Source organism: Falco cherrug, chromosome 17, assembly GCF_023634085.1.
Source record: "Falco cherrug isolate bFalChe1 chromosome 17, bFalChe1.pri, whole genome shotgun sequence".
Taxonomy (NCBI): Eukaryota; Metazoa; Chordata; class Aves; order Falconiformes; family Falconidae; genus Falco; species Falco cherrug.
Window position 1 is genome coordinate 3,425,188 of NC_073713.1, and position 16,307 is coordinate 3,441,494.

A 16,307-nucleotide genomic window follows, 5' to 3' on the forward strand; every position below is an offset into this window, starting at 1 on the left:
GGCAAGCGGAGTAGATGTTACAAGGGAAGGAAAGGAGCAAATGGCAATGCCAGGGAGAAAGAAAGGCACAAATTTTGGGGGGAATCAGCTCCAACATCACCAGAAGACCCCCAGCAAGATGCCGGCACTAGGAAAACCATCCATGTGTAGCCTCGCAGCGGAGCTGTGCTTCCTCCCTGGGCTGCTCACTCGCATCACCTGCCTGCTGGGGTTTGAGCATCCCCACCACTTCTCCAGGCATCCTTCCCACCCTTCATCACGATGTCCCATCCCTCCAGGGATGGGGGTACCTCATCTGTGCACCTGCAGCCCTGAGGCCATGCTGACGGCTGCAGGAGAGCAGCGGCGGACAGAGCCGGGCTAGCAGGGCTTGGGCAATGAAATATTTCAGTGCTTTTCCCCCACACCCAGCTCTGCCCTTGGTTCGGCAGACCTGGGCCACATGTGAGGTAGCCCAGCCAGGCTCTCTCCTCCCTGAAAACAACTGCGGCAGCTTATGCAAAGCACATCACGGGAGCTAAAACCAGCCGGAGCAGAGTTTTCTATAGCTGAAGCGACCTGGTGTTGACAGAATGGGGACGCGTTTCCACAGCTCAGATTTTTATAATAATACCTCGGGGGAGTCACTGGCAAAGTTTGGCCCAAATATAATTAGTTTGCACAGCTATTAGGGGCTGATAAAAGGTTTTAATTTGTGTGGAGATCTCTCGAATCTCAGACACTCCCATCCCTTGCTCTTCCCCACGCCAGCCAAATGAAAGGAGAGTCCCAGGCAGGGAGCGAGCTGCTAACACAAAGCCACACGTTTACCGGGGAAGGAGGAAAAAGCAGCTCAGTGCCGAAGAAGAGACAGAAAATCTGGTGAGCTGACACTAGCAGTAGTTGGGTTTTGTCCACCTTGTTGCACCACGCCTAAGAATTAACTAACATATTCCCTTCTTCCCACGGTTAGCCGAGGTGCTGCTGGGGATGGAGAAAGGATGCTGGTGTGGGCAATGGTGCCAGTGATGTGAAAATCGCCGTCTCCGCACCAAGCTGGAGCACGGGATGCTTGGGTGGGGAGTGGTAAGGGTGTTATCCCGGGCGATGGGAGAGAATAGAAACTTCCCCACTGTCCTAACCTGGTCCCACCACCACTTCGTGCACGCAGGGCTGCCAGGATTGTCATGCAAACGGGTCGGCTCAGGAGGAAGAAAAATATATCTCCGATATTAATATGGCTTTGTATGGGGTGCCAGCTCCCTCCTGCTGGGCACCATGGCAGCCCAGATCGGGTCCATTTGCAACACCACAGCGGGTCTCGCCTTTGCAGGAAAGGTAGCCAGCGACTGACGGGATCAGCCAAAGAATAAAACGTGGGGGTGCGGGCAGAGCCGCCCGCTTTTGCCCCCCAGCAGGGCAGCACCACTGCCCACGACAGCGACTGGCCCACCCGCTTCCCCAGGTTGCTATAAGGAGCTGAGCACGCTCTGCCTCCGGCAAGGAGGGAAAGCGTGACATTGCAAAGCTATGTTTAGGGAATACGCTGAAACCAAGAGGGTTTTTTTCTTCCTCCTTAAGGGAAAGGCATCGCCTCATTTGTAGCTGGTAGGGGTCTTGTTATTTTTGTACTGAGATGCATATTTTAAAGGCAGCTATGCCAAATATGCAAAGAAATCAGCTCACAGAGTTCATTTCCACCATGCGGGGAATCAAAAATATTACTTTTATATATATATACACATGCATACAAGTACATAAACTCCCATTGCTTCAGAAAAGCTGGAGGAACCAGGGTGCATCGGTGGAAGGGAAATGCTAAAAAGAGCTACCCACAGCCAAGCACTTAGCATGTGGCACGCTGTGTTTAAGTCACTCCTTGAAGAAAGCAAAAGCTGGAGCCCATGACGCAATTCCACTGGACCCTGGCTCCTGCTGGGCCAGATCCTGCTCCCACGGGATGGAGATGAGAAGGAGCTTCTCTGATGGAGAAGCTGCTGGCCCTCAGGGAGCTAAATATTCACCCTGCTCCTGGCAGGATCCTGCTGCTGGTCGTGGCACGTGTCCACATGCTTTGCAAGCAACCCCTGGCAATGCCAGCTGCCAGCTTCTCCTTCACCACCACCATGCACAAAACTAAAACTCCTTCACCACCACCACGCACATGAACAAAGCAAGCCCATCTCCAAGTCCAAGAGTGCTGCAACCTATTTCTTTGCACCCCACACAGCGCAAAAGGAGCCAAACCACTGGTGACCCTTTTCCTGGCCGATGTGTCCAGCATGCGCGGATTAAGTGCGCATCAAAACCGGTGGCAGATTTACAGGTTAACAATGATTTAGTGGAGTGCACTGCAGCCAAATTAATGCCGGCTATAATGTAGTTTACCTCATTAAACAATGCACACCAAGATCCTGTCTGTTGTAAAACAATTGGTCTCTGAAGCCTAGTGTTCATCTTCCAGGGTTGCTGGGAGATAATAAATGGGTAATATTCCGGCGATAATGGTAATGGAGTCACGGCTCAGAGCTAATATTATGGCAAAGCAGTAATTATTTCAACAGTAAACAAGGGGACGGTTGAGCTGCCGACAGGATTGGAGCCGGTTGAAATGCTTCAGTTAATTCAGCTGGAGCCCAGGCCTGCAACTGCCTCTTGGAAGGAGGACAAGGTGCTCGGCTACCGAATGAGTCAGCTGAGCCCCCATGAGACGCCCAGCCACCACGAGACCCGGGGAATGCATGCAACAAGGTGAGGTGGGACATGATGGTCAACCCAACCCAACGCCGCAGCTCAGGTGCTCCATCGCGCAGCCACAGTGGGAAGACTCAGCTCCCTTCCCCGAGACACCTCGTGCGTTGGCTCACACCATCTCAAAAGGACAGTGCAGAAGCACAAGACCCAGGATGAACATGGAAGCAGCTTTACACAAACCATCTCTGAGCTGTTTCCCTGTTACAAGGATCAGCAGAGAGCACAGCACTCTCGTCTTAAGTTCATTAGGTGACTTGAGGCAGGGTTAAATGGAGCGATCCTGCAGGATGCTGAGCGGATCGCTGCGAGGGACAAGGCGGCACAGAAGCAGGAGGAGACTTTCCCACCCAAGTGGATCCCCCTTCTCTCTGTCCTTCCCACCTGGGCTCCAGATATGTCCAGCCTACAAATATCCCCTGCCTCCTGTCCAGGGAGGATCCTGGAAAGATGAAGACAACACTCAATGTGCTCAATGGACAAACCTCTGAGAAGGGGGTACGTGTCCCCTTCCTAGGGACAAGCAACTCTTCAAGCTAGATTTTTTTTGCGGTTGCTTGTCCTCCTGTTTTAAACCTCACCAAGAGCCAGAGAGAATCAATATACCCAAATATACCAGACTTCTCCCAGAGTCCCTTCACTGGTTTGCTGCTGATGTATAGACAGATGATCTCATGAGACCTCTGCCACGTTAGGCCACCGTGTCTCATCTATCTTAAGTGCATATATGAGCTGTGATTACTGCTGCGTCTCAGTGCCTCATGTCTTGAATGTATTTATCCCCTCATCGGTCCTGCGAGACAAGGGACTGCTATTGTACCTCTTCCAGAGGGGACACGAAGGAACGTGGAGGTTAAATGGAGTGATCACAGAGGATATCCGGAACGTGGCAATGTCAGGATCCTCCCAGCATCTCCCCCGTCTCGTGCCTTTGCCTTGTGAAGCACCAAAGTGGCACCTACCCCACAAATCACAGCTCACTCAGCTCAGGACTCCAGCTCCGCACGGGATCTAGCTTTCAGCACCCAGCCTAATCCTGAGATTAACAAGGGATTCCTGCTATAAAGACCTCTCGATCAGACCTCTCATGAGTAAATACACCAGCAGGCCAAACCGTAATGTTTTTCTACCCTGGCAGCCGCTGTCTTAAGCCTTACACCGGAATCCATCATACTACAGCAATAATCAAAAAGCAATTAGACAAAACCACGGCAGAAAAGTCCATCAAGGGTCGTTAAGGATGACGACTTGGATGCAGCCTCTGGCTCAGGACGGCTGTGCATGGCAGAGCAGCGCTGCCCAGGCAGATGAGCCAGGGGAGGCATCCGCATGCGCACACCTGGTTTTTACACCCTTGCCTTGCGCCCCTGGCCGTGTCACGGCAGGATAACCACACTTGCCATTTGACCACAGAGCCCTTATTATCATTGCTGCTAAACTGTGCCTGCTCCTCCTGGGACAGCTGCTGCCGAGCCCTCATCCCTCCTGGGAGAGCCCTCACCTCAATCCCTCAGCACCTTCCCGAGCTTCATGGGAGGCATGACGAGCCTTGTGCCTGCAGCACAGCTAAATATCCCCTGGGCAGCTCAACATGGGGCTTTTGTGACACTCTGTGCCCAGCAGCTCGGGATGCCACGCTTTTTCCTGGGCAAGAAATCCCAGCCTTCATCTGCTGAGAGATTAAAACCAGCCTGACAACATGGCAATTGCCATGACAACATCAGTTACCCCAAAAAATAAATAAAAAGTCCCGTAACTATGGAAACACCTGAGTGACCAAAACCAGACTATTAACTAGAAGACCTCTTTGCAGTTTAGAGACGGCATCAGCACCACAAAGCTGGGGACCACAATACATCCAAACCCTTGGATACAAATTGGTGCTCAGCACCTATGGGTGCAAACATGAATGTGTATGGGCACACGCAACATTGCCTTTCACACACCAGTGTCCAAGTCCTCTGCACAGTCTATGCCTCCTCTAGAAAGATGCTGCTGCTTTCATGCTGGATGTTATATCTGGACCATGGTTATCTACATCCTTATCTCCCTCTTTGCCTTCCTCCCTCCCTTTACCCTGCTCAGGGTGCCTCTATTGATTCCTGTCCTAATGGTCTTGGTACCACAGGGCTGTCAAGGGAGGATGGAGCTGCCCCACCACACGCTAGAGCTTGGCTTCCCGGTATGGTTTTGGTGAGCTGTGTTTTGAAGCGCCGGTACCTGGCAGCGCCGGTGGCAGTCGTGCTGCCAGCTGGAGCATCTGAGCCCAGGGCAGAGCCCCAAAGCAGTTAAGCCTCCTCTGCCGAGGCAGAAGAAGCTGTGACTACACCAGCTCCCCTTCTTTCTCCGCCCGAACCTGTTCAGATGCGTTAACAGGAATTGCCGTGGGTTAGCACAGCGTTACTGGGAGAAGAAATAAAAAGGACAGAGAGGGGTGAGGTAGAGGGGCAGAGATAGGCTGTAACATATCTTAGCTGGAATTGGCCACAGGTTCACAAAACCCTTCTCCAGAGCCAGCATCCTCCTTTTGCTGAAGGCGGGAGGATGAGGATGGGTACACGTAGGACCAGCCACCGTGCAAGGCTCTGAGCGGTGATGGAGGCACTGACAGGGCCAGCACTCATGCGATTCACTAGCAGTAAACAGTGTCTCAGGTTCACTCAGTTCTTGAGTTATACAGTGAAAACACTTTCCTCCTCCCGGCTGTGGGGAACTCTTCCAGCCCCCAAACCAAACAGCCCCTCAAACCCAGGCTTAATGGCTCCAGTGATGTGGCAACAACTGCAGATGCAAACGTTCAGCAGAGCTCACCAGACCAAGCTGCTATAGACATACTGCACCAGGCCAAGGCAATGCACAGGAGAGAAGACAGCCGAGCGGTCGAGGGCGACGGGAGTGCCTGGGAAAGGGTCTCGAGTGAGATCAGTCACTGGGGAGCTGGGCTGCTCTTGGTGTAAATCTGCTGCAGGACCCAACCGCATGCTCCCCTGGTGAGCAAACACTCTTATTTGCTCCATTTCCCACCAAGAGCCGCACAGTAGCTTACGGCTGCCAAGAAAATAATAAAGCCTGTGAAGTGCCTGTGCACAGAGGAGCACTCGCCAGTGTAAGCGTAGGGACCGGCTCCTTCAGCTCCCGGTCTGTCCGTGCCTGGCACAGACAGCGCTATCAAAGCCTCTCCCCAGCGACATCAGTGAGAGCCGCTTACCCATCCGCTATGTAAACCCTTAAATTATGCACCAGCTTCCCCTTAACCAACTCTCCCTTGTCCCCTTTCTCCACCACTCCAAGCAAGACGGAGAAAGACAGCGAGAGGGAACAGGAGGCAGCTCGCTCGAGACGTCCCTGGGGATGAGCAGGCGAGGAAGACCTACAGCCAAGAGAGGGGCCAGCAGCTCGCTTTGGGTCCCCGCTTGCTCCTGGCTCTCCAAATTAAGAGTCCATCCTACTAGGGTAAGGGTTACCATCTCGGCATCTGCTGTAGCACCTCTGTGCACCCATCCTGGCTCTTCTTTCAGTCCCCACGCTTCCAAGCCTCGTCCCTCCTGCGTGTGCCGAAGGCAGAACGGAGAAGCAGAGGTCCCCTTTGGTGGCTTGGCAGACCCAGAGCGAGAAACAGCAGCTGCCTACCGAGATGGACAGCCACCAAAGTTGTCTCGGGCCACCTCTGGGCTCAGCACCCTCCATCAGCAGGAGGTCAGACTCAGGTAAATCTCTGATCATTTGTTCCCTTTGAGTTTTGAAAGCAGAATGCCTAATCATGGCCAAAATCAGGTAAGAGCTGCTGCTGCAAATTACACAGCGCCACAGGTAATTTCTGATTAGCTCACTCTTCCTCTCCTGGAGCATCCTCAGTTTCCATAGCAGCTAAGTCCTAAGTAAAATGGAAACATCTGGTTCAAGCGCAGGTAAAGATTCCCTGGGGAAAGAAACCTGCTGGATGGCAGCAAACACAGAAAATAGCCCTCACAAAAGACGTAGGCATCGTAAGCTGGGAGCCTGGTTAGGAGAGGATGGATGGCGTAGGAGAGGATGGATGGCGTGCGAGAGGAGGCAGCGAGGGGCACAGGAGTGGGAGCGGAGCGCACTGGGGGAGCAGGAGGGGAAATGAGAGGGAGAGTGGGGCTGCGGGGAAAACAAGATGCATGTGAAAAACAGGCGGCGAGGAGGTTAAGCAAGACAAAACCACATTGTCAGGGTAGGCAAGGGGAAGAGGAGGAAGAAAAGGCTTCAAGGTGGGAGCACATGCACTGCCTCAACCATGAACGCCGCCTGATGGTGACAGATACAGTGACAGTAACTTCGATGCCATGGATAGACGCTTGGGGCTGGAGAGGAGCACACGGATCCGAGCCCTGCATTTCATCACTCATCCAAGCACAGACCCCCAGCAAAGGCCACTCTCTCAGAAGCACGACCACCTAAGGCGGATAAGTCAACGCGTGCACCAGGGGGACAATGGTTTTTACAGGGGCTCCTGTCAAGGAAAGGGGCTGAGATGTCGCCGACTCAGCTCGCAGCCTGCCTGGGCTATGGAGAGTGATGGATCTGGTCTAGCAGTTTGCTACAGCGCAGACAAATAGCAAAAAAATCAATGGAGCTGCACTGAGACAGCGCAGTCATCGTCAGGCAGCTGAACAGAGAGAGCAGACATGGCGCCATCCATCACTGCTGCCGCTGCATCGTCTCCTTCAGCTGCCGGACAGCCTGGCCGGGGCATCCCCGAGGAGAACTCGAGGCAGCTGTCTGGGACAACAGCCCACGTTGGTAAAACCTCAGAGGAAAAATGACTGAGGTTGAACTGAAGGCCTTAGGTAGGGTCAGAGCATCAGAGCCAGGCACTGGCCCTTGGCCAGATAGCTCATCCCACCCAAAGCCCCCAGAGCTCACCCCCAGCCCACCGGTGAGAACCTTGCAGCCACCTGGTACTAACAGGGCAGCAAAACGCAAAGCAAATGTAAAAAAAGCAGCTGGGAAAAGGTTTTGAAAGAATACGCTCCCAAATGGGCACGTACAGGAATTTGCTTCCCAGCAGTCACACCCACACAGTTCTGCTTAGGTTTTGCTTACCAATTAACAAGGCCACCAATTAATGCTTCATGTGTTTTCCTGCTCATTTGCACTAGTTACAGCCCTCCTTTGAAGCAATGTACCAGAACTCCCCCAAAACTTTTCAAAATAGGGCTGGACAAGCCCATTCGATCCTGAAGCACAACACCCCCAACCTGGTACCTATGGCCAATCCTCCACATGAGCAAAACCACCAGCTCCTCTCCCTGACCGTCAAGATGGATATTTCTCCACCAGAGTCATCAACTCCTCCGTTCAGCCACGTCTTTTCGGTGCGCATCACCTTCTCTTTGTGACCGAAGTGCCACGTGAACCAGCCAACAGCACCTCCCCAGCCGCTCGCGGATGGTGGTGTGCCCATCCCAGAATATTTCTGGTAACGCTCATCTCTTACCTTTGGGCGAGATGTGTCTCCAGGTGATTGTTGGGTCTGGCCTGCCCGTGGCTATGCAGGTGAGGCTGACGTTGCCACCCTCGTTGATGGAGATGTCGGAAGAGATCTCAGTGATTTTCGGAGACACTGCAATGACACAAAAAGGCAAATGAAAATGCAACCGGTTCTGCTCCAACTCAAAGCTCAAAATATGGGTGAAGGAGACCCAATTTCCCTCCTCCCTTCATCTCGACAAGCTATGCAATAGCCTGTCAGTCTCATCAGAATTGACAGGAACAGGCAGGGGAATGGAGTGTGTGTGTGTGGGGGGGAGCAGACAAGACAGGGTTGAAGTGGGAAGAAATTGCAGCCAGAGGGGATTCAGTCATTTTAGGGAGGCTCAAGACAGCTCCTCCTTGGCACCTCCATGGCGTGCAAGACTACTTCTTCCCCATCCCACTTCCAGCACTCATCCTTGTCCTCCCAGCCACGATGAACCATTTCTAGCACAGCTACATCCTAGCCAGAAAACACCATCCACCCCCATCAAACTCCCCCAAAGGCAGCAGCCGCTCCTGGCACAGGAGCACCCAAAGCATGCACACAGTTTGCAGCTCTTTCTGCAGCCCTGCAGGCTCTCTGTCACGCCCTTGCAACCAGAAAAGCACCCAGAGGAGCTGGGCATGAAGAACAACATCTACCACGGACCCTCCAAGGTCTCCCACGACACAAAGGAAGGGAAATGCGATGGAGATGAAAGCCATCTCTGTATTGGCACTGCCATCGTGACAACTCAGGAGCAGGTCGGATACAAGGGGCCCAGACCCAAAGAGAGGATGGACGTGCAGGACAGGGTGGGACGAGAAGGGGGGCTGAGAAGGGGAACGGATGAGAAGCCAGCGGGGAGCATTCGGCCACCGCTGCTGCGTGAGCGGAGGACACGATGCGGCTGCCAGGGGGGGCTGGGGTTTCTACAAGCTCTACGGCAGGGCTGTACGAGAAAAACGATCGGCTGCTGTTATCAGCCTGCACCTGCAGAACATAATAAAGACCATCACCTTCCTTGGTTTATTTTTTTTCAGGCCATTCGCCCGAGCCTAGCAGTGGATTGGCACCCCACTGCGGCGCTTTGCAGGAGAGTCACAAATCACTTGTAAAGCATCCTGCTCCTTCCACCCGCCCTGGGCAAGCCCCATGCATCGACCCACTTGAAACTGTAGCCCAGACCATTGCAAACACCCCTTTTCCTGACTTGGACCCCACTCCTGAGCACCCTTCCCCGCCTCTCCCCACCTCCCACACCTTCCCAGGGCTGCACCGAGGCGGAATGACTGCAATGGCCTTGCACACATTGCCTCTGCTGTGCAGGTAAGTAATTTATTGATCCGTAAAGCACTCCAAGACGCTCTGGAAGGGATTATGTCATGCCAGTGCCGTGCAATAAAATAAAAAATGATGGATTTTTTGTGAACATGAGGGTGATTTAGGGTTTGTAGTTGGAAGTGTAGTTAAAGTACATTTTAAGTGGAAATCAAGGTGGGTAATGAATTATTCTCTGTTTTGAAGGGCTTCTGGGAGTTCATTTTTTTGCTGCTCTGGGCACGACGGCTAATCTGCTAATCATGCACCGGAGGACAACTACAGATCAGACACTCCCAGAACAGTGGGGGCTCTGGGGCAGGACAGTGGAGGGCATGAAGATGACACCAAAAGAAATATTAATATGCATCAGTGTCATTAAGCCCAGCACAAGGGGATAGCACATGCCTCCTGAGACTACCTGCCCACACGGAGCTGGAAGATGCTCTGCCAACAGCCAGGTAAACCATTGAGGAGAGGCAATTAATTACAACGGTGCTGTGATTGCCCCACCGTGTTCCTGGCGAGGCTGGGACCGCTAGCCGGGAGACCCACGCGCACTTTAAAAAAGACCAGGCTTATGGTCTGGATGACAAAAATAGGCCAAGGAGGTATTACTGTTGCCATTTCAGAGGTGGAAAGAGACAAGCGGAGGCCCCGTGAATTGCCCACCATCGCCTGGGAAGCAGCAATAGCTTCCAGCTCTAAGTCCCGACAGAACTAGAGCAATATCTATCATCTTCAACGCGCTGCTCGCTAACTCACAGAGGAACCTTTCTGATGTTTTTAATGACTGAATCCACATCAACCCAATTCAGCTTGTTTTGCAGAGCTCGCCAAGATTAAAAAAAAAAAAAAATAAAAAAATAAAATATCAAGTCAGACTGCACCACGACACTGGTACTGCGCAGGCAGATTTGCACCCACCCAGGCGGGAGTCAAAATTCTGTAATGAAATCAAGTGACCAGATTCAAAACAAATTAAATTTGGATTTCCTGAAACATGAGCGTTACATCCTCCTCCTCAGCAATACAGCAGGAGATTTAAATTTTGCTCAGACCAGGCAGAGGAGGAGAGATGATTGCGTTGCTGCTTGGCTGGGCAATGGGAGACTTTGCAACTGGCTCTGACAAGTGTAAAAGCAGCTCGAGCGCTGGGGAGAAAAACCCACCGTGCCCCAGTGAGCCTGGGACACGCTCGGGGAGAAGCAATTTACTGCAGCCCACCTGGGACAACATGAGGCAGGAATGGCTGGGAACAAAACCAGAGCGACAACGTCAGCAAAGTCGTTAGCTAACCCTTAAATTAAATGTGCATTGGTAGGATTTAACACGACAGTTATTGTATGCTAATTAAACGTTTGAATAATTAACCACACGAATTATTTAAAATGCCTTTCTGGAGACAGAACAGGTATGTTGTAAGGCTTTTACCACACTAGGGAGAGAAACTTTAATAAAATAAGTGATAGGAAGTATGTATTTAATATTATTTAATGGTCATCGGTGCTTGCGTTCCCTTTGCATTAAAAGGCTTTCGCCGTCAGCTGGCATTTCTGCAGCAGTGGGGCAGAGGAGAAATTTCTCGTGCAGAATGCGGGATGCAGATGGAACTGTGCCCCTGTGGGAATGAATAAATAAATAAAGCTAAATAAATGCAGGCTTCCCAGGCGGGAACCCTCTCCTTGCGGGCAGTCCTTTTGTGTTCAGCATCTCTCTTGCTCAGAAGTGATTAAACATGGCAGTGTTGGCCAAGCTGCTCCAGTGACACAGCGCAGATTTCCCCAGAGGCGGGCTGGTGTTTTATCGATCTGACGACTTCTTTTTTTCCCTATCCTTGCCATGATGATGGGAAAGGTCTCAGGGCTGCTCTCAGCCGCTGCAGCCCTCCGCAGGTGCCCAGGGCATCCCCCCAGTTTGCCTGGACTTGGCGCCCGCTCACACACGCGGAGTCCCTGGGACAGAAAGCAGCTTGCTTAAATATTTAACCAAACCATATGGCGCGTTACACGTTTGAGGGTGTTCAGTCAGGTGATATATGTCTTTACGGATCCAAGCATATGTGCTTGCCTACACAGATATATTCCCTGGCGCACAGACGCCCTCCTGCCACTGGCACAGGCTACATCCTCGCTACGCTTTCACCTCCAAACACCCGTCCCAGAGCCAGCACAGGTGCAAAAGCTCATGCATCCCATGCACGTACCCGACAGCAGCTGAATGCAGTGCTGCGCACAGATCTTCACATCCGGGGGATGCAGCGGGACTGCCTCCTGCATCTACACCACCTCCTCCGCTGCTTCTCCCATGGCCCCCACTGTGGGACCGATGCCTTCCCTGATTACTCCTCCAGCTGCTTTTTATAGCTTGTCCCGATATGCATAAACATCCCCAGCTCTGCGTCCTCGCTCAGGCCCTGCCATCTCCTATCATCATTACTTCCCCATCCATCTTCCCCGACGACCATGCTGCTTGCCTGTGCTTTACTCTCCCTGACACCGTGTCCCCGCTGCTGCCTCCTGACGCACCCCTCGGCACAGCTGGGCTCCCCAGGCACCCCAAATTTCAGCCACACATCAGGCAAGAGGCAAGGAAGGCCCTGAGTCTTAGGGGAGCGTGGATCTGGAACAACCTCTCTGCCAGAGATGGGGAAGGAGACCTTAAATGACCCTCACCACATTGGGTGCCTTCAAGGAGTAACCGCATTTTTTTTTGCCTTTAACCACCTCCTTTCTGCCCAGTTTTGGGAGCCAAGAATGTAGCGCAGAAACACACTTGGGACCTTTCCAGAACTGCAAACCCCTTCTCGTGTGGGAGCTGGGCAGAGCGGGTGCCCACCCTGGCAAAGCGCCCTGGGGTGCTCAGGGCAGACCCCAGCAGCAGCCTGCGAGCCAGCGGGCTCTCCCGGTAAGCTTAGCTTGCTTCCCCCTCATAAAACATGCAAACCTCCATCTTCCAGCACAAGCAACATCTGCTCCAGATCAAAGGAAACAACAAAGAACAACTATAAAAGTGTCTTGAAGAAAGAGAAAAAGGGAGATTCAGACTTGCGTTCTGCAGGCGATCTGTGATGTGCACTGGCAGCTTCCTGAACATCAGGCTGCCGCTGCTCCTGCTTTTAATAACAGCCTCTTACCGCTGTCACCCACAGACTTCCCCGTGTTTTGCAGAGTGCTGCTACCATGGGTCCTGCCTCTGGGACTCGGCAAGGAGGAGCCCCGGGTGCCCCAGCCCTGCTCACAGCGATGCTATGAGTCAGACTGAGCCCACGCTCCCAGGCCAGCAACAGAGGGGTCTGCCAAATCCTGCTGGGACCCGGCACAAGGCAGGGACCCCGACATCGAGCTCCTCATCCAAATCCTCCAGGCTGCAACCAGAGCAGTTTGCCATCGGGATGGGAGATGGTACAGGGCTCCGGCTGCTGCAGTGCCAGGCACCTCCATTGTGCCTTCTCCCCCCTTCTGCGTTCAAAACCTTTCTGCCTTTTTAAGGAGGGCAGAGCGCAAATTGAGAGACCTGCTCCTTCAATTATAGGTGTATTATAATGGGCTTTTAAATCAGTCTGTGCTGTTCCAACACAACCATAATTAAGAGGAAAGCAGAGAGGGCTTTATCCTTCCATCATATCAACACAGCTCAGGAGCCCGTATTGAAGCCCACCGGGTGCGAGGAAGGACAAACACAGCCTTAGAGCCTGCTTCCAGCTACACCACTTGTATACAACCCCCTTACCCCTATAGGTCCCTATCCTGCCCCCCCGGGGCTGCCTCTGCCCAGGGTTTGCACCATCAGCCCCCTCCCCATTGGCGTGCTGGGTTCTGCTCAGCTTTGCCGAGGGACCGAGCCCCTCTGCACAAACCTTGCAGCAGCCAAAGACATGAAGAAACAAGCCTGGAAATAAAGAGGACATACGTAACGACCTTAATAAGCAATTAATAAATAACTAATGGCAATTGCTCGTTTTAAAGCAAGGCATAATGAGATGTGTCATACAGCACCGAGATGTGTCTAAATGATTTCCCAAGTAGGTAACGGCTCCTGTTGCAGCAAAGCTCTCCCGAGCTTGGAGGACACAAAATTTTTTACGCCTGTCTCTGCAGCAGGTTATACGGCACGGCATCATAATAATTCAGAGGAGGAGGGGGGAAACAAGACGTTTCCAATCATTCATTAGTAAAGTATTTGTGAATGTGGGTATAATTCACCGCATAAGCAGCAGGGTTTCTGCAGACAAACTTTATAGCTAAGTGCCAAAAGGGAGCCCAATCTGATTCCACTTACGACAGCATAAATCAGCAATAATCCTACCGCAGTCAACAAGGGATATGCCAGAATAAACATGGCACAAAAGGAGAGTCAGGTCTCCGGTACAAGGACGTTCTCCTGAATTTTGGAGGGGTCCAGGTCACCAGCCTGGATCCAGAGTGCCGCTACCCTGAGGAGCCAGGGTGCTGCCTGGCTAGATGTGGTCCCCTGCTTTCAAGGCTCTGAAGGGATTCAGACCCTTTTTCCTACCACAACAAGGAAGAAACTCCTGACACCAAGCCCCACACCTTTGGGGAATCAAAGAAGAGTTTGCTTAGCATGACTATTAATAAGCAGCTTTATAGAGCAGGCAGAATCCCTCGCTCAGGTTTGGGAGAAATGAGTTCTGCTTTCACGTTACGATGCCCAAAGGAAATCGTGGCACGGCTCTGGACTTCGTTGCCTTCTCTAAAATGAGTCTAATGATGATGAATGAAAAGAAAAAAACAGAAGACGTAGAAGTAAAGTTTTTGCATTGTTACCCATGAAGAAATGCAGCCAAACAGGGACTGTTCGCAGTTCAGCTCCCCGTCTAGACAGATCTCATTTTCAGCTCCACACATGCTGTACGGAGCAAGGATCTAGTTTCCAGTTTTTGCACCCCAAGCCACCTGGGATTCCCCCTGCAAGTCAAACAATGCCTCATGAAAGGCAGAAAATGGAAGAAACTCAAAAATTTAAGACACCTGCATCCTTTTTCCAGCATTATTGACACCTCTCCTCAAGGCGTGACAGCCTTTCTCACAGCTGCCTCCACCGGTGACCATCAAACTGACAGCGACTCAGTCTCACCCTGCTCGGGGACCCAGGGTCCCTCGTTCTGTCCCTCTCGTCCCACTTGACACCAGTGGAGGTTCCGTCAGACCCCCCAGGAAAAGTCCTCGTGTGGGGATGAGCCACAGCGTGACGAGGCCACCCGAGAAAGTTTGAACGCAGCTTCTGGCTAATAGAAAGCTTGTCAAACCTATCACCTAGAAATGCTGAATGTCTTTATTAGATTCCTCTATCTCCCCCCGAGATCGGAGGGACACGACAAGATGATCCTCAGCGGAGATGTCATCATCCAGAAACTAATTAAAGGCTGCGCGGGAAGTCGGGCCACGCACACTCTGGAGAACAAAATGCATTAGCAACCCGAGTCGAGAAAAATATTACAAGTGAACTTCAGATCAGAAAGGGTGAGCTAGGGATTTGACAACAGCTCTCCTCTCCCCATCTTTCCTCCTGCTCATCCCTGCACTCCCCCATCCTCGACAGTTGTCCTCCAGTAGAAGCAAGCTGCCCGGGATCTTGGGGCTGTCTGGCCCTGCCATTCCCTGAGGGACGCAGGACAACATTGGGTCCTTTCCTCCACCAGGTCATGCCCTGGGAGAAAATCATGATTTGTGGAATTTCCATTTTTTTTTCACGTCAGAAAAGCCTCCTTGCTGCGGGTCAAGGAGCTGCAGAGGACGGCTTGATGCCTGCACCTCTCCCTGCCCTGCCAGGGGCAAAACAGTCTCTTTGGGTCTTATCTCTCTATCAACACAATGACAAGTATTTGTCTTCCTTGCAGGCTTATTAAAAAGACAAGATATAAGACGATAAGATGCCTAGAGCCTATGATCATAGGAACTGCAGGTGAGGACATTTCTGCATGGGGACAGTCCTACTAGCCATGGCCATGGCCTACATGTAGGTAGGGCTCATGCAAGCAGAGATGCACGGATCTATTCAGGGCATGCATTTCAAGTGGCTATGCCAGCAAACGGCACCTCCCAGTTAACCTGGAGTCTCCCATACCACTGAGCAGCAAGTTTACATGATGCTGCTCACCCGCTCCATCAGCACACACCACGCTGCCCTGCTAAAGTCTGCACGAAACCTCAGCTCCTCTCCCCCAGCCCCACCAGTGGGCAAACAGCCATGCCCCGCTCTGACGATGCAGGTCTTTCTCTCCACTCTGCTCCCGGAGAGTGTGAGGGGGTCTCCCCATGTCACACCCCCCCCCCCCCCCCCAGCTCTCCATGCACGAGGAGCAGGCACGGCACGGAGGGCTGAGCGTGCTGAACCAGCCCTGCGCCACTTTGCTCATGGAAAGGGACCCAGTGGGAACAAAGGAGCTCAAACATCGCTTGCAAAGATAAATCAGATGCTCTAATGCAGCCCGCATCTCCAATGAATATAGGGCAGGTGTCTCTGAAGTGAAGTATTAGTTAAAATGATGCTCTTTAAATTACATTTTGGCTATTTCAGGCAGACAGGTTGTGTGTGGGTTGGGTTGGGTTTTTTATGATCTATCTAGAGGCTTAAAAAGACACAAAGAGAAATAAATCTCCCTTCCATTAAAAACACACTATGCTCTTGCATATTTGTTCTTATCTCTGCGCTCTCGCACTCGTGCTCCCTCTCCCCCGACTCGAGCACAAAGTAAGTGTTTATGATTACACTTTCCACACTGACACTAATCTAATTCGAGGAGCCGTGCCGG

The 16,307-nt window shown here is 52.2% G+C and overlaps 1 protein-coding gene across 8 annotated transcripts in view; it reads right to left on the reverse strand.

The window, feature by feature from the left end:
- Positions 1-16,307, reverse strand: part of LOC102047355 (protein CEPU-1) — a 361,978-nt gene that overhangs the window by 22,399 nt on the left and 323,272 nt on the right. For all 8 annotated transcript variants that reach the window (XR_008735461.1, XM_055728658.1, XM_055728654.1 and 5 more), the window contains one exon: positions 8,195-8,320. Coding sequence is in view for 7 of the 8 variants with exons in the window: in XM_055728658.1 (XP_055584633.1) it covers positions 8,195-8,320 (126 nt within the window). In the remaining variant the exon portion in view is untranslated. The remainder of the gene's footprint in view (positions 1-8,194; positions 8,321-16,307) is intronic.